Raw genomic sequence first — 25411 nt, 5'->3', positions numbered from 1 at the left:
GTACACTTGTTACACTCGCGTAATAAGAAAAATGAATCGATAGAACGCGTACAGTAAAATTGATGATCAGTGAACGTGAGTTTGGCAACTGTTCGACGATAAAGTCTTAGTAGAAGATATGAATTCACAGAAAGTCAATAAAAAAAGAAAAAAAAAATTAATACAAAATAAAAATTTGCAAGAACGTAAATTCAGCGATAGTATTTTGTGTTCTAGCGCGCTAATAAAGCGAGTGAAGCAATTGCAAAGCCCCGATGAGGACTCCGCGGGTGGGGACTACTACCAGCTGACATATCCTAACTAGCGACCACAACCCGCCGGCCCTTCTCTGTCGACTAGCGAACCACACTAATCGCAGCGACTAAGTCGGCATAGTGTTGAGAACACGGACGTAACACTTAGGCAGGGACAAAAATCAGGCATACGAGATGAGGTTTCAAACAGGGAGAGAGAGAGAGAGAGAGAGAGAAAGAGAGAGTGAGAGAAAGAGAGAGAGAGTGAGAGAGAGTGAAAGAGCAAAAGCAAAAAAGAAAGGAGAAAAAAGGAACTGAAAAGAGAAAAGAACAATAATGAATACACGCATGAGAATAATATTTCAATCAGGAAATATCTGAGCGAAGTCTTTTCCCAATGAGTGGACAGAAATATTTACTTAAGACATAGTATATAATAGCAGGATAGCAGAACGCTAGCACAAGCAGGTGATGACAAAAATGATGATGATGAACACGATGATGACAAGTGTAGCATGAACGATAGAGATTATTTTTCCAATTTCATACAAGTCTCCGTCACGTCCGATAACTTTCGTCCTTGTCAAAGTTCCAAATCTGAACCGTTTCCGGTTCGATTGTCCTCCTTTTTCAGTGTGTTTTCTAGTCTGCTAGCTGATCCAATTAATCGTCGCTTAATCGATAAATATATGTCTAAATGTATACACAGAGAAAGTGTGTAATCACGTCGTCGTATTGGTACTCGATTTCCAGTGTTATCATTAGCTATAATAACGGAGGAGTATATTAATTATCATAGTAGGCTACGAGTAAGCGTAGCGATAATCCTTGGAAAATTATTAACGAAGCACAGCGGTACGATTTATTCAGAAAATTAATCAAGCGTCATCAGAATCGATTCGTATCGGTTTTCGATTCCGCTCTCGTTCATTTCTTTTTTTGTCTACTCTCCTTCACATTCTTCCGAGGAAACAAAGTGCATGCTGTAAAGAATATTTGCCGCACGATCGCTTCTTTCCATTTGCTTCGTTTCACTCTGATTTCCTCCTCTTTATTCCCGTGAATTGTTATTCGTAATTCACGCCCATTTTAAACGTACATAGGTACGCGCGAAGTAATGCCAAATAGTAGCTATTCTTTATCTTAATTGTACGCTCTTGTTATCACGAATTTTCATTAACGATCGTTTCGATAATAGGTTAGATTATCTTTGTGATCGAATGTAACTGTACAATTATTTGATACAGAAATTTCTTACGTACATTAGCCAAACGCGACGTATTTATTTTTCTGGCGTTCTGCATTATACATATTTTCCTTATACGTAGTCTCTTAGTTTACTTAGATGTATATATATTATATAGTATTCTATGTGTACTTGATAATTCGAATATTCCTGAATCGCAATACAATTATTATTCTCGACTCTTCCTTATCGAACGTAATTTGCAATAGTAGAAATTGTAGTCTTCTTATTATAAAAAATATATATATATATATATCGTATATATTAGTATATGTCCTGTCTGCGAGGTGTTGGTATTGTTCAACAAGTAAGAGCTGTAAAAATATTGGTGTAGAGTTAACCAGATGTCGACCTCAACATTCCACCGATGTACTTCCACTAGAATTACTAAACTGTTTCCAGTAGATCAACGCCATACCCTAAAACCCTTCAAGGGCTGAAGCCTATAAGCTTCGACTGAGTTTGTAATTATCGTAGCTAACCAACTCGAAAATTCGTGCCTACCGAATTGATACTGTCCCGCGCTTGGAAGGACACTGGATAAACTAGCACCCTGACAAAGTTTTCGGTGTCTACCAGCTGCATAGTTTCAACGGTGGTGAAGGTTTTCACCTTCTGGTTAATTTTACGAACAATTTTTTAACAGTCATGCGAGAGCGAGTACTTTAGTACCATCATCTGGTAACTTTAATTACTCTAGTGACCTGGACTTTAATTAGAAATTAGTTTAGCAAAACATTTGGTTGTAGTTATTTATATCTTTTAAGTTACCACTGGGAACGACTTCGAACCCTTTCTAGCCTAAACAGCCTGTTAAACAGTTTACACTGATATGGCTGTAGGCTAATATTCCGGTTATTTTTCGTTCATAAATTGTTCTTCGATGATTAGTCCGTTTCATTGAACGAGAACCTGTGTTCCAGTTTTTCTGTTACAGGAAGGTTCTTAAATCCGTTCGCTTCGTATTCGATATCAAATAGATGAATTCAAGTGACCCCTCTTTCCTCGTTAGAGTATTCATATCCGAATAAGTTAGGTTTAATATTTTCAGGGATAATCTGACGCTACTCAACGGCTTCAGTAAGCCTGAATCATTCTGAGGGGGATTCCCCGTGGGCACCATTCCTGTTTGTCTGTTTCACCGTTCCATCGGCTGTAGTACGTGAATCAACCCCCCAGCTCTCACTTAGCGTACCTCGAGGGGATACGTATTAATGTATGCCTCAAGTATTCACAGTTAGTTTACGCTCTATCTGATTTAACACCTTATACAAATTCGCAGAGGATGTATTTAAACGTCGCTAAAGACCTCGTAGCAGTATCAATAGTACGCATAGTTTTTTACCAATCCCCGTAGAAGAGAAAGATGAACCATACCCCATACACGTTTCTATATACTTAATCGTATACAATACGATTTCTCGACGATCGTCAAGGCGATCGCAAGAGATAAACGCACCTCGAATCACGGACCTAACGCACGAACCATCCGCTCGCATTCGTGAGACTTTTTGAAGGGATGCGCTGTTTAAGTGCCTCAAACTTCCTATCAAACAAATCCACGTGAACAATAAACGAAGTAATTGCTGTGCCGTGCGATTCGTGAATCATACATGCGCTGTAGGGATCCTCCCCTTACGCACCCTAACGTTGCGTATGGGGACGAGGGTCTTGGTGCAGAAAAAGCGGACCTAGTTAAACAACGCAAACGAAGGAACTTGAAATTCTGTAGCGGGAGGGTCTTTCAACCATGGTGTAATTACAGGCGGCATTTACGATTCATGGCGTACAAGTCGTTTGCCTTGTATTCATCGGTCACGAATATTCCTTTTCTTCCCCCCCTTTTTTCTTCCGTTTTGTTTCTGGTTCAGAGATGTGGACGGGACGTCTTTTGATGCACGCACATCTCTGATCACGCGAAGGAGGATGTTCGATACATTTGCCCGTTTACTTGTAACACCTTCGATTCTATGCGAGATTTGCTTCCACTAGTCAGAAATGTTACACTCGTGACGAAGCCAGTGCTACTTAATTACGAGTTCTTCCAAGTATATGTTTAGGCGTGCAAAAGATTAACGATGGTTCTTAAGTGAATCGTATAATAATTTAGAACGACGATCCGTTGAATGATTGTTTGTCCTTAGATTCAGTTTGGAATTAAAGGAACTGAGGTGCATTTACGTTCTTCGCATTATTATTAGTTGTTCTTTTTTAGAGTGTAATGTGTTTATACGTAAGTTCATCGAAGCATTTTGTCTGATCGCAGAGACAGATTTTGCGTTGAATTATTTGAGAATTTTGCTCAAATTACTTGGAATTCCTTGCCATTCGTTTGTAATGGTTTGAACGTACGTCTACTATGTAGTTTTACGTAGTTCTATTTTACGATTCTTCTTGTCATAAGTATCGGTTGATACAACGCTGAATTACGACTAATCAGAAATAGTTTCTTAAATAATTGATAGAGAGAAGAGTATAAAAGTATATATCGCAATAAATAACGTTAAATACAAGTATGAATACAATTTTCTGTTATTCAGAAGCTAAAGGAGTTATTCTCGTCATCGTATATACGTACGTGCATAGCAAGTGATTTGCATTTACTGTCTATCTATTTAACTTAATTTATTCGCAGACGTAGTGAGATGAATAGTTTAATGTAAGCATGTCGCTTCGAGGCACTATCCGTTTCAAACGACACGCAAAGTTGTCGATACAAGTATTAATAAAAATGCCGCCAGAAGGGTGCTAATATTATTTAATTCGAACGAATGAAAATCGCTAGCATTAATTGTACTATTTGTCTAATTTTAATCTTAGCCTTAAATCTAACGTAAATGCCAGAACGCGGTCCAAAATTTCCTCTAAAAATTACCACAGCCACGGCTTGTTTACGTTTAGTTCAAATAAATCACACCGGAAGGGAATTACAAGCTTCTCGGCCCAACCTATGCAATTCGATGTAATCCACGTTTAAATATCGAATAACCGTTTAGTAAAATTTAAACAAACGATCGTGTAAAACGCAGGAGAGCCAGATTTGCCGTAGAATTCATGTGTTACGTAATTTTAACATGCCCTCACTGAACGTTAATGTTTGAAGATTATTCTATTTGGTTAGAGAGATATTTACTTTCGTAATAGCTGTTGCAATTGTATTGATGAGATGTATTTATGTACGAAACAAATAAAGGCTGCATTTAAAATTCTAATTGATTGTTAAACCGGTGTCAACATGGCGTGGACATATATTCCTCGGCAATTTTTATTTCACTGAAAAAATTCAACCGTTTTAAATCAGGGACTTCTGTCAAGTGCTCTAACGCTGATGTGGATAGTGATATCGGTTGTACGACGGATTCTTTTGTTTAATTTGCTGCTAGTTTATTATCTTGTTCTTTAAGACAGCTTAAACAAAGATATCACGGTTTGGTTTGTGATTAGAATTTCTACGAAAATTCTCCTATGCAAAAAGTTGGCAACGCTGCGAGTTTCTATGATAAATCAGTAACGTTCCATCATAAATCTCCCTCGTATCTACCACTTAACATCTGCCAAATATCAGCTGATAGTGTCGCGTATGGCAACCAAAATGACCACCAATTAAAACATGGCACTGCCTTTCGCAGACTCGCGTCGTACTTGAAAATTTTGAATGAATGCGAGCCATTCACGAACAAGTGTTACAAAAGATCCGCTTAGAAACACTAGTATTTAGTATTTTACAAGTTTTATCGATAACTTTCGAATTTTTCTACTATTATTAGCAATAATTGAAATGAAGGGATCGTACAGTTTGTAAGAACCTTGCACGTGGCATTATTTTCCTTACAAACGGTAAGTTGTACATTGCTGTACAAGCTTGTATAAAGTTACCTTGTTTCTTCCTGCATTTATTGCTTTCATTCATAATTTTCAATAAGCTCCTGGTTAAAAAACTAATGAAAAATGGAAACCAGGCTCGTTTCTTCCGATAAACCAACCCTTATTCTCATCTGTGTAATTTCGAGTAAGTGGATCAAAATGTACCCTTGCTGTTGGTATTTTCCATCGCCTCGTCCTCTATAAGTTTATTTAGTCTTTCTATTAGCGGAGTGCCATATGATCGCTAAATTGTACGTTGCCGTCATTGTTATTGCTTTCGTTATTACTAATAATTCTATCCCACCGGAATTGTCGAGCAATGACTACTACACTCGAGAGTAATCGATATATCGTCGAACAACGCGATACTGTGAAAATAAAGCATCGAAAAAAGTTGTATATATTTCGCAAAATCGAAAATAAAGCATCGAAAAAAGTTGTACGCGACAAAACAGGATTGAGCCGCAAAATATTTCGTTCCTAGATGCGAAACGAGTCTCTTAGAGAGCGGTAATCGCGTCCGCGAGTCCTAGAAGCGAACTGGAAGCCCAGGGAGGAAAAAAGGAACGAGGGGGAAAGAGGAAATCGCTAGAACGGAAGAGAGCATCGTAAATAAGCGGCACTGAGAGAAAGCGAGAGGAAAGCAAGCTGAATCATACCTAGGATCTCGAGGATTACCGATTCAAAACCGCCAACGAACGAACAACCGTGCTGTTCCCTGCTAACTGACCGTGGAGCGAACAGGAGGAAGTGAAAAAAAACCGGGACCATTCTTTGCGTTATGCACATTGCGTAATTTGTCGCGATGCTCGCTGAGGAGTTTCATAACTCAGTTTCGTGCTCATTAAGGGAAGGATATAATTAAAAACGAGGCAGTGTGTCAGTCGGTGGTCAAAGTGCGATTCTTGTAGGGGGCACGGACACGCGAGGACGGTTTAAATGAAAGAGAGACGGTTTATCGTGTTTTTCCTGCTCGCGCTAGGAGGATCGAGAAATTGAAGACGTTGTAATGGGTAGTAGCCGGGAAAGAGTTCCGAGGATCGAAGGAGCTATGAAGGAACCATCTGTGACGAAGACCACCGCTCCACGACCGAAACTTTCGACGACCGACGGGTAAATAATTATTGCGGTTCATAATTTGCGTTCATTTTCTATCCGCGTACGGTGAGTCACGAAATTTTTCAGACAGTTAAACAAATTTACGACTGTTCGAATAATTTTGTCGCTCCACGTGTAGCCTTTAATAGCTATGAATTCTTTTTTGTTTCTTTTCGTTTAATAAAAATATGCCGAAGTTGTGTTAGGAGAAGGAATGATAAAAAAATTCATTAAACAGAACTGAAGTTTTATATATCTTAAATTAAGTGATATGTATAAACAAATTCGAAATTATATAAACTCGATAGGTAGATTAATTATAACGAATCGTGGATTAGAAATGCAATAAGGGAACGCACACTTCTATTTGAAAGCTAAGCTCGAATTTTTATTTAAACACACGTAACGTTACCAGAATATTATGAGGTTACTATTGCGCTGTATAATAAGAGAAACTTTGTGATTCGAACGATAATTGTTGCACGGTGGATAAACGAAGGTAGCGAAATGTGCGTGCACGAATGGTATTACTTTAAATATTTTCCAATGAATTTTCTAATGATATACTCGAGATAAAGATAACTAGATCCTTTTCGACTGCGATTTGGACAGATATCAGGATGGAAAATTAATTAAATTGCAAAACTTTCGTAAACGCGCCCGTTCTTGTATTGTAAATCATGTAACCGCAATAGTATTTTCGTTTGACCGCAAAACCGGTTTTGCACCGCTTCTGTCCTCGCTCAATGATCCATGGTCTGCTGGTATAATGAAAAAAACATGTTAATATTTCTTCGGAGTACATTACATTTACATTACAGCAATTATGTAATCATATGTTCAACTTGCGTTGCGTATGCACGTTAGGTTCGTCTCGTGTTAACTGAAATCGGCGCGGATCAGAAAGTTAGAGGTAGTAGAAGAAAGTTCACGCGAGATTAAAAAAAATTGGACACGGTCTAATTGATTGGTCAGCGATGTTTCAAAATGATTACGAATTGGCCGCGGTTTAATGCTAATAGAAACAAACCCGCGAAACGTAATTTCAATTCTTCTAACTAACTGGATACCATAGTACTTTGTTCGATCGTAAAATATATCTTCTATCTTTTTCTCTTTAAATCTCTAATTAAATTTCAGTGAAACGTAGATTCGGAGGTGAATTAAATTCGCCTAACTTTGGTCAGTCTTAGTCTCCGTCAAAATTTGAGACATAGACGCGTATCTTCGCTGCAAAGGCGATCTTAAAGTGTCTCGAAGATAAATTCTTCAGTCACGACATAACACCGTGCGCTCACCTTGTTTCATTTAGCCAAAGTAACTCTGTTCAGCTCTCCGTGGCATTCTGAATGAAAATATCTGGGGTAAATAACCTGTCCTTGGTGGAAATAACTGGCCGTAGAACTGAAACCGCCATCGAAGTAACTGAATATTTAATTAATCCGTAGATAATGGACATTACAGTGAAAAGATATAATATATCGATCGTGTAATGCAGTCCTTCTTATAGTACCCCATAATCGTTCGACGGAACATTTACTCTAGTATACTGATCGTTATAATGCATGCCTCATACGACTTCATTGATCTACCCAGTAACAAATTATTTTCATTATAAATGTTCAGCATCTTGTTAGCATTAATTCTGAGCGTACAGTCTGCAAAGAATTCAGTTCAAAACTAAACGTCCTGTAGGATTATATATTCATAGCTCGTAATCTAATTAGATAGCAAGTTATTTGTTTCGTAGCCTTATTTTTGAGAAAATTGAGCCCCAATATTTGTGGTGTAATGGTACACTTAGTTACTGAAGTAGCTGACCTTAAGTAGAATAAGTCACTGTCCGGTTGCACTGCCCGTCCTGGAACAGCATATATCACTTATTTTTGCATTGCCAATAATAATTTGCATCTTTGCATAATTTTTATAGCTTTATAGCGTTTTCTTGATTTCTCATGGAACCGTTTCCTTCCGCGTCGATAGGCGCGTGCATAGTCACGTTTTCTTGATCCTTGCGTTATTAACATTTCACGTCTTAATGTCGTAATAGCACGTAACCGTGTAATTTATTTTCAACGATACAAACAGTGGTGTTCCCTCGAATCGTTAGACCGATCGAAGCGAAATCGAAATACCAAAGAGTAACTACGAGTAACTATCGCAAAGACTATTTGCACCAACCAGAACGGTTTCGATATTAATCAGAGCGTTACCAGTTAACCGAGTTTTTACCTCGTATTATTCTTCCCTTATCCTTTCAGCATTTTTTTTCAACCTTTCACTTCGCTTTCCTCAGCCATCCTCGAACATCGCGTTGTCTGCATCGAACTGGAATGGTTGGAATTTTTATAGCAAACGAACATTACTGCAAAATATTTTACGAGTAATTTATAAGATGCGGGTTTTTACTTTTTCTTTTTCTCTATTTTACATTAATTAAATGTACGAAGCAACGAAGAGTGTTGCACGTGTCTACGTTTTCCAATTCGTTTACCATGTTTCATTTTCACAGTACTAGATTATTAAGTACTCCCTCTATCTGAATATGAAAGTTCCATTTCGCACAAAAATTTCTCTGAGAACAAGAGTATCATTTTAATTGAAAAGTGTTATTGGAGACTAAGGATCAATGTTAGGGATTGAAGAACATGCGAAACGAAATAAAAGTTTTATTAACCATTGCAAATAAAGTAAAACTTTATTATTTACGTAATTATTACCTGTACCTTGATTTATACTTTCCATTTCTAAAGGGGAAATGAACTTTACTGCTTAAGTAACACTCGTTCCATGCTATGCAATGGTTTCGTGTTTAAATTGATTCATTCAAAATTCCATATTTCCGACATTTGTTTGACTTCGCTTATCAAAGAAAACTCTATCCATTTTTTTTATCTATTCCTAATAAATTTGTCAAATTGAACTCTTATTTTCGTTCAGCGGGAGAACTACATTATTAGACTGTGAAAAAGAAAAGCTTGTCCCACAGAAACCGTCTCATTGGAAAATATGAATATGCGTCGATATTTTTTGTAGCCTCTGTGCACCTCGAATGACGTAAAGAATGTGATTTTTGCAAGTTCCGCCGGGATAAGTCGTATCTGAACGTCGAATACCGGTAGCGTCGTATAAAAGCAACGTCGAACGAATTCAGGATTGAAAATTCATCTCCGCGGATGGGTGGAAGTTAGCATAGAAAGCCAGGCGGTTTTTACCTTTCCCTTTAACGATCTCGATGGAAATGCAACGATATGCTAATGGACGTCGTAAAACGAAACGCGCGGCGCGCTTTTGTTGCTCTCGACGGATATCCTCGAGAGTTGAAAGTTTCTGGCACCGTCGCTGGTGGGTGTTTCAGCGGTCCGCGCCGGAAAGGGCATCGGCAGGCTGAAGTTTTGACACTGCGGAGGCAATGACTCCTGAGCCTCCTCTCTCGAGAAATCGATCGAGCGCGCCGCAGACATTAATTGCTAATTATTCGGTATTCTCGGACGTATCTCGCGGTTTTAGGTTTTTACCAAACGCGCGACTGTTTTAACCTACCCATTTCCTCTTTAACCGCGCTCGACGTGTTGCATACTCGTCGTTTGCTTGACTATTTTTCGTTAAACTTGTAACAGGAACATCTCTGTTCTACGTTCGACGTGTTTGGCTAAAACGATATCGTTTGTGTACCTTGCAAATTTTTATGAATTTTAACGCAGTATCGATTCCATTGAAGTCGAATGTATGCGTGTACACGTTCTACCGATTCGTACCTTCGAATCGACGTTGTGCCTGGTATCTGTCGTACGATAATCGTAGATAGTTACAGAAATTGCGTCGATCGCGATGTATAGAGACGATGAAACGATTGAACGAACGATTTACAAGCCCTCGCGGATCGATTTCAATGCAAATAGGAGTTATCGGTTTGTAAGATGCTCTTCAAGGCGCGAAGGTAGCCACGTCTCGACAGGAAGCGAAAATTGAGACGACATAAATTCACGAACCCGGCAGTAAACTGGCGGCCGAGGGAGGGAATTCGTCGGCATGGGGTCGAAAGGAGAATTGCTAGAGCAGACGCCAAACGCAATGTAGTCAAGGGTCGAAAGAGTAGAAGAGCAAGTATTGATCGTTTGCTCCATTGCCAACTAGTTTTCTACCCGGATACAGAATAGATTTCGTTCGAAAGAACCTTTCTTTTTTTTTTCTACTGAATTTTCATAATCAACTTTTACCGTTCCAAATATTTTAATATTTTGAGGCAGATAAGTTTCTCCTGCTTCATGATATACTAATTCGTTCGATAAAATTCTTAAGGTCGATGAAGTTCCTACATTCGAGAACTTTCAAAGGTTTTACATCCTATTTCAAACTGTAAATTTTGTAACTTCATTTTTAAAGTAATTTGTCGCGCATCGTTGATTACGACTTTCACATTCTTTATACGTGAGACAGAAACTATTCAATGCGTCAATACTAGCAATGACTAATTCACAAAAACTGTAACTAGAAGGGAGGGAATATGAATTGAAATTTATTTTATTTCGCATTGTACATTCTCATTAATTTCCTTGTTGTCGCCATTTTCCAAAAGTAAAGAGAAAGGAAAGGTAGAAGCGATATTTCGAGAAAGACATGGAATTTCTATAAAAAGCAACATTTTACCGCGAACATTTTTAAGATTACTGTGAGAAAATTATGAGTAAGGAGTTGCCAAGTAAAATTACGGAAGCGTGTTTCATTCAAATGCTAAGAATATTGTCCAAAGAATATTTCTTCCACGGTTACACGTACTTAATTGTACTGTAGCGTTTCAGAACCTTAAGAACCTACGTGCAATTTACAAAACGTATATGTAATTGGAGTTTGCAATTTTTATTGAATTGAGAAACGTGTGAGAAATAATCACGTGTAATTGTACGTTCACGGATTTTTAATAGTAGATGAACTCATCGCGTATATTTAATTCCATTACGCTTCTTTCTAATATTCAGGAAGAACTATTACATAGCTCCCTTGTTATCATATAACATTGAGCGACCTCATTTGTAAGCAGCAGTTCTTACGTATTAGGCAATAATGCGATCGAATAACAAACCTACTGCAACATAAGTAAAATACGACTGTTTAAATCAGCCACACTCCTACGCAAAATCCAAACAAGCAAATTGGCTGAAGTAAATATCGCCTTACTTTTACGATTCAAAAAGTTCTTCAGTTACGAATGTCTGAGAAGACTTTCATTTTCGTTCCGTCTATTCATTGCTATTAACGCTTCAAATTTATCGTTTTACGAATCAAGTCCATCCTTTTGCAAATCAAGTATGATGTACTGGAGTTTAGTGAATTGGTAATTACGTTTAAATAAATATCTATATTTCTGTATTTCTAAATAGACATCCATTAATTCCCCATTACCCAGTTTACATATTTAAGTATTTAATTTGCGAAAGGTTGAATTTGATTTGCACAAGCATGAGTCTGATTTGCAAAAGGATAAGTGTACTTCGCGAAAGGGGTTAATTTATGATACCAACACTGTCTAAAAGTTTATATAAAACAGAGAGAGAGAAAAGTAGACTGGAAAAGTTTCGGATTATCATTGACGGTACACGATAAACGAATTTGAAAACGAACGAGGAACTCGTGCACCATCCTCGCCGGGGTAATTTTCACCCCTTTTTCGTTTACCCGCCATCCCCACCAATCTTCCGCCGGTTTGGCGCAATTCCCCGCGATATCGAACGAAACGCCGTAATCGTGTTTGCACATGCGCGTTTTACTGGAGCCGCGAGGACGTGCCGGTTTAGTAGCGGAGCGTACTCCGGAGATCGCGGAGCGCCTGTTACGAGGCAACCCGGTCGCAGTCCCGCGTTGCAACGCGGGTGGCCTATCTCTCGGGGCGAGCAATTTTCGTGCGGTCACGTGGCTTTTCTCGAACGCGAGCATCGAATTTTCCCGCCTCTGCCCACCGCTCGAGGCACCCTGACTTCCGCATTGCGCAACCGGCAGTCAAGATCGAACGGAACATTTGAAAATCCGTGCCGCGGGAACCTGTGTTCGTGCCACGTATTCGCGTTTCGTGTCCAACTGGCTCCTTCGTGGCAACATTTGATAGATCTACCCTTTCCTGTTGCCCGTCAACCCGCGAGCAACCTCCCCACGGACCACCTTCTTTCGATCTGCGTTCTACATTTCCTGGCTCGATGTGCCCACGCCAACGAGACAGACGTTGCTGAACCCACACTGTTTTCATGCTAGGAATATTGCTGTATACTTTTTTTTTCTATATTTCAAAGAAATGGAGGATGTAGCCAAGGCATTTGCTTTGCGAGTTCAAATATTGTTCGTATAAATAGAAGACAGTTACAGTTGTTGGCTGAATCCTTCGCACTTGTGTGTTGTCGTACTGGCGACACGATACGTTTTATCGTTGCGCTTGTATGTGTTATATAGTATTCGTTTAGTTTCTGTTTAAATGTAAATACATGTAACTTGTAAACCAGGATTACATATTGGGGACTGTTTTGAATGATATAAAATGTTATTCGTTCAACGTTACTTGTATCATTTTTACTTTTTTGCTGTTTCACAGTTGTACATTTTTCCATCCATTAAAAGTTAGTTTTATTTATTTTTTTTTTTAATTTAGATAGAAGGGGATGAGATGCGAATAAAATTTGTATGTTTTGAGTTTGTCCCATTAAACCGGAAAGTTGAGATGTGATATGTTCCCAGAGAGATGCTTTAACGTAAATACGGGTGCAAAGGATTAATCCATTAACTGCCATGGTACTCACTTGAGGATTTTGGAATTTTACGTACACCATTTAGCGCGAAAAATATATCAGGCGTGTCTGACAGTTTAATGCCAGTTTATACGTATCAGCCAATATTGCTTATAGCAGATGGCGCGTATTTTTTGTTTCAACAAGTGAACAAACTTGTAGATTCGTCTATAAGTTGAACGTAACAAGATTGTCATATTTGGTCTTTATATTATATTTAAATATCATACATAAATATGTAATATGGGGATTATATTAACTATGTATTACTCATTTATTTCTTATTAGTCTTTTCTTTTCATGCAACACGTCACAAACTCCGTGTGATATAAAATAACTTAGCAAGAAAAGATAATTTTAATATAATTAAAATCTTTTCCAAATCTTTCACAAATACGAATGAAATTTTTTATTATACGTTTTCGAAGCTACGTAACTTTGCTAAACTTGTCAATTCAAACTTCTACCGAGACAACTCGTCGATTTTCCCATTTGTAGGGCATAGAAAAAGTCCTTTGATCGTTGGATAAAGTAAGAAGCAGTAAAATTAGCGTTGATACCGTCAGTTGACGCAGTAAATAGTAACCAAGGACGGAGCAGAGTATTCTTTAAAAGAGAAAAGGTCGCAGAGTGCGCAATACCTTTTGTTTCCATGTTTTCTTGGCGAAATTAATTAAAATTACCATTTCAAATAAATTAAATACAATTTTTAGTCGATTTTAATTATGGTCTTTAACGGTAACTCTAATTTATATTAATAAATTTATTGAATCGTAATAATTCTAGTGTCCATACACGAAATTTAACAACTTTCTCTCTCTTTATTACTTCGACAAATACACCTTTTATTAAGACAAAAGTCTGCTTCCAGTTTGTAATATTATATTAAAAATATCGTATTTCTTGTATACATATTTGTATCACTACTGGTGTTTCCTCATTTAAAGAAAAACAAATTAAATATGTAAATGATTATTTTCAGCGACGTTTTCGAAACATTCGCGAAACATTGATTTTGCGATGGTATTAATAGACCTCGCGTCTGCAAGCTTCTCTACAACATCAAGGGGTTAAAGAGATTCTCGTTCGCGTAGGCGAGATTACGAGATGCTCTACCATATTTTAATTAAAGAGCACAGAAATACGTTCCATGGGATCCCTACGAAAGACTCACTTTCTCATTCATTGCTGCCTACGAAGCAGTTATTAAACGCGCGGACCTCTCGACAAATCTCAATGTACGACCAACTATCCTCTGTTACCGAGGTTTATTTAATTTATCGCCAGTCAAGCGTTTATATTAAATACATAACAGTTGAAACTGACGATTTAATGAATATCTGAAGGAACAGAAATCTGACAATTTAAAGATAATTTTATTTTTTCATCGAAATGGTGGAAGTTCTCTTCCTCCTGGTTGGTTTAAATTACGCATCGCCTAGTTTGCTTGCGTCTCGCTGCACTAAAGTAACACCTCGTACCGTGTAACGCGCAGAAATGGAACTCTTTCAAAATCAATGACCTCTATACAGACGAACCGCGTGCACGTCTACGAGAAAATAGATATTTTCACGCAGGTCTGCGATATCTGGCGATATCGAAGAAAAATTGTAACATAAATCCTACAATTCTAAATAAATCCCACTTTCAATTCCCACTCCCTATTTTCAGAGAAATCTACTGGGTAAGCGTTGAAATTTAATTCGAGAATACACGATAAGGAAATAAAACGATAACAATCCGTCCTGCGATGCCGTCTTAAACACAAGTGATCGAAGAATAAATAAAGTAGTCGAGATCGATGGAAAGCAACGTTTTTAATTGTTGCTCGAAGCGGTTGCTCGAATGTAATGGCGTCGTCGACGTCGGGGGTGTCGAGGGGCGCGAAAAAACGAACGGCTTTGACCGGAAGAGCTCGCGTCGCGAGTGGAAGTGCGGACGTTGAGCGCGAACAGGAACTCGAATCGAATCGAAACGGTGAGGATGGTCGTGATTCAGGCTTGTCTTCTGAAAGTTCGACGCCAACGGTGGGATCGCCGGTGCCAAGGCAACGGAGAACCACAAGCAATCCGATTAATATTGTCAACCCTTCGGTGAAACCGCGTCTCACAGCTCAGGCAGGAAGGTAGCCCTATTTCTTAGCCGTCGACTTCACCTGAAACATTTCCGATATCCACGTCCGCGAACGTGATAATTAACAGCAGAGAATATTGCGTACAATTGACGCAGCAACGTTTCGCCATTTCCCTTCATTAACTCTCCAATTAAAAATAGAGTTTGTTGCGAACGATTTTAAAGAAACATTTCATCACTTCCTTTCACCGACGCAATAATTATATAAAAATAGAAATTATTGGGAAAATTCTCCAGAAATGTTTCATTTCCTTCCTCCAACTCGCTAGTCGAAGATAGAATTTGTTGGCAAACATTTCAACGTTCCCTTTCACTGGTCGAATAAGTCAAAATGGAATTTGCTGCAGAAAATAGTTGCTTTTTTCTTTGGCGTGAAAAAGATAACGTGAATTTTGCCCGCACGATTGAAACGCAAATGGTTAATGCTATTAATCGATTATTCGTTTACTTTGTTGTCGATTAGCGGTGGCATTGTTAAATCGCGTTTGAATATTAAATGACGGAGTTGAGTATTATTTATTCATTTCTTATTCGAAAATCGATATGTTATAGCCGCACTATAACGATCTGTGTTCATATTTGTTTCAGAAACGAATGCGATAAAACGACAAAGGTATGGCGAAATAGGTCCGTGAATGATTCACCTCGTTCCATAGATAGCACGCGCAATCGTCAATTTTCCAGCCCTTTGAGAACATCGAGAAACGTAAGTGACTTTCCATGAATGATTACTTATTACATGTTCTTTACAATCAATCCATAGGAATTGAACCCTTTACACTCGAGAGGTGCGAAACAGAGCCACTTAAAAAGGTAAAGATGAATGGACAATCATTGTGCTTGAAGATTAACTTTGTTCAACCATAGAATGAGCGTTTAACCATGAAGATTATATACATATAATTCAAAAATTTATTCATATAAATACAGTTCGCAAAAGTATCTTGAAAATCTCAGCTAATTTGTCTTGGAAATTTTTTACAATTTCCTTTACGAACATAATTTGTATAATAAAATATATTTTTCCTTCATTTTACATACTTATCTAGTAAATGAACATTGGTTCCCAATGTTTGATAGAATTTAACCATGAAAAAAATTAAACATTTTCAACATTTTCCTATTTAAAACCTCCATTGACCCGTATTAAAATTGGACAAAATTTAAAGCGCTATATCTCTGAAGATAAACAGTTTTATTTAACGACATTCAGCTCGTTAGAAGCTGGGGACCTTCCTCTTGAAAACGGTTTTCAAATCATCTCGATCGAACTTCCGGTTCCTGAGATATTATCGTGTGAAGAGAAAGGTAATTTTTAATCTGCCCTTGTCGGAAGGACTCGGACCTCTCGCTCGCACCTACTCACTTACCTATCTCAATCGTCTTAAAACCCCCATTGACCCGTATTAAAATTAGAAAAATTTTGAAACGCTATATCTCCGAAGATAGACATTTTTATTTGACGGCATTCGGCTCGTTAGAAGCTGGGGACCTTCCTCTTGAAAACGGTTTTTGAATCATCTCGATCCAACTTCCGGTTCCTGAGATATCGTCGTGTGAAGAGAAGGGTAATTTTTAATCGGTTACTATGTCTATCCTTGTCGGAAGGACTCGGACCTCTCGCTCGCACCTGGTCACTGACCTATCTCATTCATCTGTCACGTGGTCTGTCTAGACAGCGGCTAGACAGATTTTTACTATTACTATTAGTGCGTAAACACCTGCTGGAAATCAGCTGGGTCAAGTTCATTCATAAATACCGCCGCCATCTTGCGCGCCGTAGTATAAGTGAAAAACTTTGAACTCTTATATCTCAGCAACGGATCGAGATATCGAGATGAAACAAAAACTGATTTCAATGGCGTCATTTTCTCTACCTATTCGAGTGGTTTAAACACACTTTACGCACGTGTTAGTGCAAGTTCGCGTGGTTTTAAGATGTGTCTTGAAAGTCAAGAGCTCCTCGATGAAGGCAATGCTAATCATTTTCGACTCATAACACAAGGATAAGAGTAAATCGTAACATCTTCATTTATTCTGTTGGAAAATTACAAATGAAATCTGTCGAGGATAGTTTTGCTTATGTAACTGTAAAAGAAACTGTTTTTCTTTCGAGTGCAAAGGGTTAATATTGTTCCTTAAAGTTGTACCGTTAAATGAGAAGACAAAATCTTTGTTCTTTTCTTAATTGTACCACATACATCTTCGCCGCTACTTGTTGGTAAAGTTTAATGATCGAACGTCCTGAAACTCGAAGACGATGTCATAACTTCGGTAACATTTTGTTTCAGATCCAATCACCGAGTCACGACTCTAGAGACGAAAGTAGTCTTATAGTTGATCGTGACACCTACCATCAACACATATCTCAAGACATTGTTTCAATAAAAACAATGCTCTTAAGATTAAAACGGGTACTTCAGGAGGTATATCGAATAAGTCCTATTTAATTGAAACAACCGACACGGCTTGCTTATTATTATAAATGTCGTTTTGTTAACAAAACACATTTTCATTTACGCCATACACGTGTATTGCTGGGCTTCTGTATTAACACGCATTTCTTTATTTTTTTTCCATTATTGTCATCAACCATGATTTTACCTTCAAGTCAGAAGAGAACGACTTGACGAGGGTACGTTGCATTTATGTTTTCTTTATTGCACACGTTATTTTAACGTTACTTCTGTTCTCTTAAATTAAGTCTGTGCTATCTTATGTACCACCTCTATTACTATGCAAATGTACATAGATTCTCTGCGATTGAAAAGAACAATCCAGATACCGCTAACGTTTCGCGTTCTGTTCACAGGCAGAAACTCTCAACCCATTCGATAATTCCATGAAGGTTAGTCTTATTTCAAATTCAGTTTCATGCTCAACTTTTTCCGCTTCAAATTATTTTTCTATTTTGTATCCAACGACTCTCTGTTTCGTATATAATTTACTTCAAAATGCTACTTGTAAATGATTCTCTTTACCAATTATGTTAATGTTATATGTTGTCGTCAACGCGCCACAATGACGTCACTTATGTAAATTTTCTGAATTTTAGAATGGTCTCTTCTACAACCTGAACGAAGGTGGGACCGCGGATGTTGGTACCTCTCCCGGAAGCGGAGGTAGTAGTATTGCGGACGAATTGACTGATTTACGTAGGCAGGTTGTCTTTTTACAAGGCCAAGTAGAGGATAAAGATCGAATTATACAAGTACTACAGGTATGTGACGTATAAAAGGCAATGGAATTCCTAAGAAAACATTTGATTTAAAATATAAACAAGTAATTTAATTCTCTACAAGTAATCTTAAGAATTTCTGGTGAATAATATCTTTGTAATTGAGCTAATAATTATTATCTAAGTATATGTAGCATATAGTAAGTATAAATACGTATATTATATATACTATAGTATGTATCAGAGGTGGGGAACCTTTTTATTATACTATCAGAGGCCACATATAGATTAGGCTTAAATAAAGGAGGCTATAATTTTTTATATTCCACTGTCCTTATTTTTTATTTGTTTAAGTATATCATTTAATGCAAGAGCTAGCTTTCACGAAGCCCACGCAACAAACTCAAAACCCACGTTCCCCACCCACGGTATATACTGTACTTTCCATAGGAAATAAGAATAATTTTCGATTTTAAACAGTTCCAAATATCGAAACTTCAAGGACCTAACGGCGACGGCCAAACGTGTGCTTTAAATATTAACCACAATAACGTATCGTCCCGAAACACTTGCAACGCCGCCACGCAAACCGAGAAGGTACGTTAACGATGCGCTGTTCTTTTTAATGCTGCGAAAGTTTTTCGTTAAGGTGTTAACATCTAACGACATGCATCTCACCCCCACAGCCACTTGCGTACCTAGAAACGTTCCGAACAATTATCACAAAACGGATATTAGTTTTTGCTTTGTGCTGCGTGCACACGTAACGACGTTGAGAGGAGGTTCTTTTTTTTTTTTTAGCGACAAACCACTGCACAGGTGGCATAGTTCTCGAAAGCAACGACCTTTTTATTCCGCACCTTAGTGGAACGTCTTACAATGTTCACGATCCACGTGCAGTTATAAATTGTTTCTTAGAACGGTACCTCATAGTTGTTTTCAAGCTACACACACGTCATTCATCATTGTTATGTAATGTTCACTCGAATTCGAAAATTCCACGTGACTCGTGCCCCTTTATTGATGACTGTACTCGGAAAAATGGGAACTTTTCGCTCATCTTATGCATATACAACTCATACCTAAGATGTCTCACATAAATTATCGTAACACGGTTTCAACTACCGATTTGCACCTTTATGACACAATCGATGTTACATTCGATCCGTTTGTCACACTTTGTACCGCTTAATGTACAGATGTTCATCTAGAATTTTTATTAGCCCACGTATGTGCAAACACTTTTTACAATTAGGTGTATTTAAGTATTTTAAGCCACACGTATATTATTCTATATATGTTTTTTATTATTATTATTATCATCATTTGACTATTATACTTTCCTACTTTTATTAGAAATAACGCAAGGAACAGAAAGAACGTTATCGTATAAACGATTATGTTTTTTTTACAGTTATTGAGATTAATTTTTGAAATAGTGCCATTACCCTACCATTTGTTGCATTACTTATTCTTGTATTATTTATTTATTATATGTTTAATTATGGATACAGACACGTCCAGTGTCGGCAGGACCTTCACTCCTGCAAACATTACCACAGGAAGATGTTATGGGGCCTCTAGTTAGGTGAGATTTCTTTTCTCTTCATCTTATTTGAAAAGTCTATTCAAACGTCGTTTTACCTTGAAATTATAAAACAGAGATAACTGTCAGAAAAATCTTAGGAAAATTTAGACGTTCAAATGAAATGTGATATTCTGAAACATGATTATCGCGGTGTACAGTTTTCATTTAATCGATAACGAGTAATTTTACGATGGAAACGAAGTTCCTAAGAATTTTTCTGGAATCTTTCATATAAATATCGTCTATACATCTACAGCTAATTATCTATACAGTAATATAGGTATATAATAATTATAACATAATAGTTAAATGATACGAATCACACGCTTAAGATTCAAGTAGAATTCTTCTAATGACAAAGTAGTAAAATACGCGATAGCGAATCTCAGTTGTACAAGTATTTACATTAAAACATTCTCTTGGCAAGTAATTGATCGTTGTGTAGTTACACGTGTTAGAAAACAAAAAGACGCACGTACGTACAGAATATATACATTCGACAGGGATACAAGGGCGTGTCCAGTCCTTTGAGAAAATCTGAAATATATAAAAAACAAAAATACAAACACCAAATATCTGAAAGATTGAAATAGCTTAGATTTGGAAAATCGTCCCAGTTCCCGTTTTGAGCTGGACACGTCCTCCCTGCAGGGACACAAACATCACGTCCATCATTTTTCTAAGCCAAACATCGCATTATTTCTCACGTATGGTAATCACGAGATTTGTCACGAATAACATGTTGTTCTTGCTGCTCTGGTCATTGACTCTCTGCGGGTGATTCCATGTGAGACAGCTTCAGGATCGGGAAGGTAGAGTCGGTCAGTTTCTGTGACTTAATATTGGGATATTTGCTCCTTTCCGCATTAAACGCCCTAATATTCATGCATCTTTTCTACATCAAGATCACTTGTTTGATCATTCGACTTTAATGCTACTCTCACACCCTTTTGCATGCGAGAATAGTGCAATTTCCCGCTTTTGCGTTTCTCACCCGCTGTTCTATCTAATCGTTTCAACTACGCGTTTACCAATAGAAACTAACGACTGTGTCCTAATGCGTTTGATATTCTATCGCCTTGCATTAGGGTTTGTGATCGAATCTTGTTATTATTATTAATAATACGTTGTAAAATTGTAAATAATTCAACACCGTCACATAGACTTGTGACTTAGAAAATTAAACAGTGTTGCATTAACCCTTTGCGCTCTGAATTAATTTTCAATGTTGTTACCAACAGATCTTTGCTGTTTAAAATGTTTTGTAGTTCTAAAACTTTGTTGTAATTTACATTTGTTTCTTTCTTTTTTTTTTATTTGTTAATGTCGAGTCACATATCCCTGCAAAGGAGCGCAAAGGATTAAACTTGGGAATTACAGAAATAATTACCTGAAACAGTATTAATAGATGTTACTAATAGATATTATCTCTATTTTCGAAATTGTTATTTTTATAAAATCAGCAATAAGTAGAACGGATAGATTTTACATGCTCGATTCGATTGCAAGCCCTATCTGACTCTAAAACTGTTTTCTCAACTAACAAAGTTTAATGTTTCTGCAGTACGAAAATGCAACTTTAAACGGTACTTAGAAAGTGTGTAATTTGCGTTCAGTGGATCTCTGTAATACTTCAACTTTCTTAGTACATTAAACTCTTATCAGCATGTAACATAATTAAGATAAATATATATCAGTTGAAAATTACAATTGCATAATTTATGTTGTTGAAACACGTGTTGGGATTGTAATAGATTTACATTTAACGATGTTTCATGCTGCTTTTGGTAGCTGTGTGGGGTAAGTCAATTGTTTCTAGCTTTTATCAAAGATCTGATAAATGATGTCCAACAGTTTGTCTCTAAAAATATTGAAAATATCAGTGCGATATTGTAAATCTTAGGTTGCTGCAACATTCCTTCCATTTTTACCATTTCTTTTTATTTGTCCACATTCAAATGAAGAATTAATTTTATACAGATGGTGACAGATTTTTTGGATTCGGCTACATTATATTGCATATAATGATTATTGAAATGTAAACCTGTAAATATATACATTTACACGCATAAAGTATCGACTCTCCAGCTACGAAGTTAGACACAATTTTTAATTAGACACTTTTGTGCATTCTAATTTTTATTATGTATCAACTCTTTGCATTACCTTGTCGAGTATAGTTCTCTTTACATCAGTAAATAAAAAAAAGGGGAACAAATATAAATTAGAACAAAATTTATATATAAGCTAAGTAACTTTTCTTTAAAATTTTCAAATGCAATACTTTAAACAAAGAGCTGTATAATTAATATATTACATATAAATAGATAATTGTGTCCAACTAAAAATCTAACTTTACATTAGACACAAAGCGTTAACTCAGCTGCGAAATTGGGCAGAACATTTAGTAAGTTTGTCCACCACTAAAGGGTAAAACAATCCACGTATTCATACAGATTGATCAGAATTCCTGCAGCAACCTGACATTTTAATTTGAAACAGAAAAATATTCGAATACTTTGAACTCAATTGAATAACTTTATTTGCAGATGGAGTGACTCCTGGGATCGACACCGTCCTCCATTGCTCGGAGAGCTTAATGGTAACAGAAGCCCTCGTAAATCGACCGATCGTATACCGCGTACAATAAAATCTCGTCAAGGGGACGCTTCGAGTCGTCAAAACGGGCATACGGATAAATTAATCGTAGAAACTCCTTAGAAGAAGAGAGAGAGAGAGAGACGTTAAGTCGAACGTTGAATCGAACGGAATAAGGTAAAAACGGCTTAGAAAAACTTAACCACGGTCAGCGAGGGCCGTTGCTTCGACAGGCCGATCGCACAACGCGTAATTACTTCAGTTAACGAAATTCAGCTTGAATTTCCATCGTTTCGAATTTACGTGATTACTTAAATCAAGAGAATTGAACTTTGATTTCCATTATTCCCGTGCTGTTGCAAAGTATCTGCTCGGATCGCGTTTCGTTTAACGCGTACCCCCTCGAAGCATCGTCGCGACGACTTTGCTTCGTCTTTCGAACCCGCGAAATTTCCTTTCCCACTCGTCTCCTCGAACAGTAAAAAGTGCAAACGGTCGCGTTACATTTTGTAAGTCGCGAGAACAGTGTACAAATTATTTGTCGACGGTTAAGGGCAATTCATAAGTTCCTATCATTTAAGCACCGCTTTTCGTTTGATTCTTATTTCCTCGCGTGCAGAAGACGCCACGATCATTTTCGCAACGCCCACGCAGGATCTGCGTAAATTCATTTACATAAGTAGACCGAATGAGTCACGCGAATTCATTCGTAATCGTAAATTATTAACTGGATACCAGCTGGCTCGGTTTTAAAAGTATACATTCATTGTACGAATGTATAGTTTTAATCTTCGTTCGGAGGCATACTTTTGAGTAATGTTTGTGATATCATAGAGAGTCCTCGTTTATCTTGTTTTCTACCAACCCGTTGGTTTCTCGTACGAGTACTAATTGCACGTTTATCAGGCTCGAGTATCATCAAAATTCTATTCGTATATTTGAGTAATCGACAACAGTTGTCTATAGAACAGAGATGGCGGATCTTTTTGCGAAGTGGTTCATCGATACCTTTACTACCTTGTTTTCTAATACTAGGGTAGCGATAATTAGAAAATTTGCCAGCAGAGAAACAGAACAGCTGAAGCCTTTATGTGGCTCTCATTCTTAAAATTCTCTAGAAATCCTCTCTCTCTCTCGTTTTGCAGTTTTTGCAGACGAAAGAGCAAAGAATAAAAGGTCAACGTCGAGAAAAAGCCTTCTGACCCGCGGGTCACAGGTTCGCCACCACTGCTATAGAAGCTTCTGTTTTAGAGGTCGATGAAAAATTAGCCAGCTAATTTATTTCTCTCTTTTACATCTTAACAAATTGATACTCTTGAATACACACTTCATTAAGCAGTAAGTATATAAAGAAATGTGTAACCTGCGGCGTATGATGCTACTATATTTACACTACATGTATGCTATATATAAAACACCATGTATATATGCGATTACACTGTGTGTACATCGCATATACGATGTATGTACGCTGTAGCGTAGAATACTGTTATATATCACAGTTCAACTGTCATGTATCACGGTATACGTAATCACGCTATGGCGTATCATATCATGGTGTAATATTTTTAAAGTGTACATTATCGTTATATACAAGTGTCGTACATTTAGAGTAGAAAGGCAAGATAAAGGATCGATCGTTGCAAAGATTTACGTTTTATCGAAAGGACGGAAACGTTTCTGGGAATTGAGAGAATCTTCTGTTCCCTGCAATCAGTTTTTAAATATCGCAAACATTAATCTTGATTTGACGATCTTTTAAAAAAAAAAAAAGTGAACTCAACTTCGCTCTATTATTTTTTATTCGACGTACAAATCTTTGATGCTAGCCGGTAGCTTTTATTCGTCCATCGTTTCAGCAGTAAACAATTACAGTTCGAGTCAGGGAAATTTTGTAAAAGTTCTGTTCTTTTTCTTTTTATATCCTACGTTACTTGTGATTCATTTCGTGGCTGATTTGTAAGATTATACTAGGTGCTATTACAGTTCTTTTTTATTTTACTATATTTAGAGTCTCCTGAATCACTGAACGTGAGAGATGAATCGATTGATAATTAAATAAATTAAATAAGTTAATGATTGAATTAATGTGTATAAATACTGTTTTTGGTTGTTTAATTAAAATAACAAAAATTAACGAGATTGCAATACCAATTGTATAGACGAAAGAAACGAGACAATAAGGATCACAGAGAGCGATCCGAGTAAATAACAATTTTGTACATTTTTTTCACGATAAATTAATTAATTGATGTACTTGTAAAAAGAAAAAATGGGAAATTTATTTTTTTAACGCTGTTTAATCGATGTCAGGAGATGCTAAATATCTCGTATACAGTGTACATTTTTAAATTCATATTTTCATTTGTAAAGTGGTACGATAATAAAAAAAAAAAAAGAAAAATAAAATAAAGAAAGCATTAAAATAATTTTTTTACGTGCAAGCAATATTGAATTCGAGACGTCTCGGTCATAACGAAAAAGAGATTCAACGTGTACAAAAGTGTTTTACAGTAGAGAGAATATTTTTCAAACGACAGACTGACTATTGCAGAATAATCCTATTCTTTGAAAAACGTTGTCACCGTTTCGATTATTTTTATTATTAACACGTCGGATTCCAACGACTTTCCGTGTGTTGGAAGTATTTATTTAAATAATAAATTTATATGATAATTTTATTTAAAAATTACCATCCAA

General features: G+C 37.0%; 1 protein-coding gene and 1 long non-coding RNA gene across 8 annotated transcripts in view; one reads left to right on the top strand and one right to left on the bottom strand.

Annotated features, from left to right (window-relative positions):
• The window catches only part of LOC143424515 (uncharacterized), a 48148-nt gene extending 25309 nt beyond the window's left edge, over positions 1-22839 (top strand). For 3 of the 7 annotated variants that reach the window (XM_076896627.1, XM_076896628.1, XM_076896629.1), the window contains 8 exons: positions 15936-16053; positions 17639-17773; positions 17959-17982; positions 18160-18195; positions 18403-18567; positions 19006-19122; positions 20040-20113; positions 22663-22839. In XM_076896627.1, the coding sequence (XP_076752742.1) occupies positions 15936-16053; positions 17639-17773; positions 17959-17982; positions 18160-18195; positions 18403-18567; positions 19006-19122; positions 20040-20113; positions 22663-22834 (841 nt within the window). In that variant the 3' untranslated portion in view covers positions 22835-22839. Of the gene's footprint in view, positions 1-15935; positions 16054-17638; positions 17774-17958; positions 17983-18159; positions 18196-18402; positions 18568-19005; positions 19123-20039; positions 20114-20909; positions 20935-22662 lie in introns of those variants that run through there. The other 4 variants (XM_076896631.1, XM_076896630.1, XM_076896632.1 and 1 more) reach the window with 4 other exon arrangements.
• LOC143424588 (uncharacterized) overlaps positions 7968-25411 on the bottom strand; it is a 130394-nt gene continuing 112950 nt past the window's right edge. The window contains exon 2 of the long non-coding RNA XR_013101948.1: positions 7968-7980. This is a non-coding gene — a long non-coding RNA (uncharacterized LOC143424588). The remainder of the gene's footprint in view (positions 7981-25411) is intronic.

This window comes from Xylocopa sonorina, chromosome 6 (assembly GCF_050948175.1).
Source record: "Xylocopa sonorina isolate GNS202 chromosome 6, iyXylSono1_principal, whole genome shotgun sequence".
Taxonomy (NCBI): Eukaryota; Metazoa; Arthropoda; class Insecta; order Hymenoptera; family Apidae; genus Xylocopa; species Xylocopa sonorina.
Note: the sequence above shows the minus strand (reverse complement) of the source record. Positions and strands in the feature narration are given on the sequence as shown.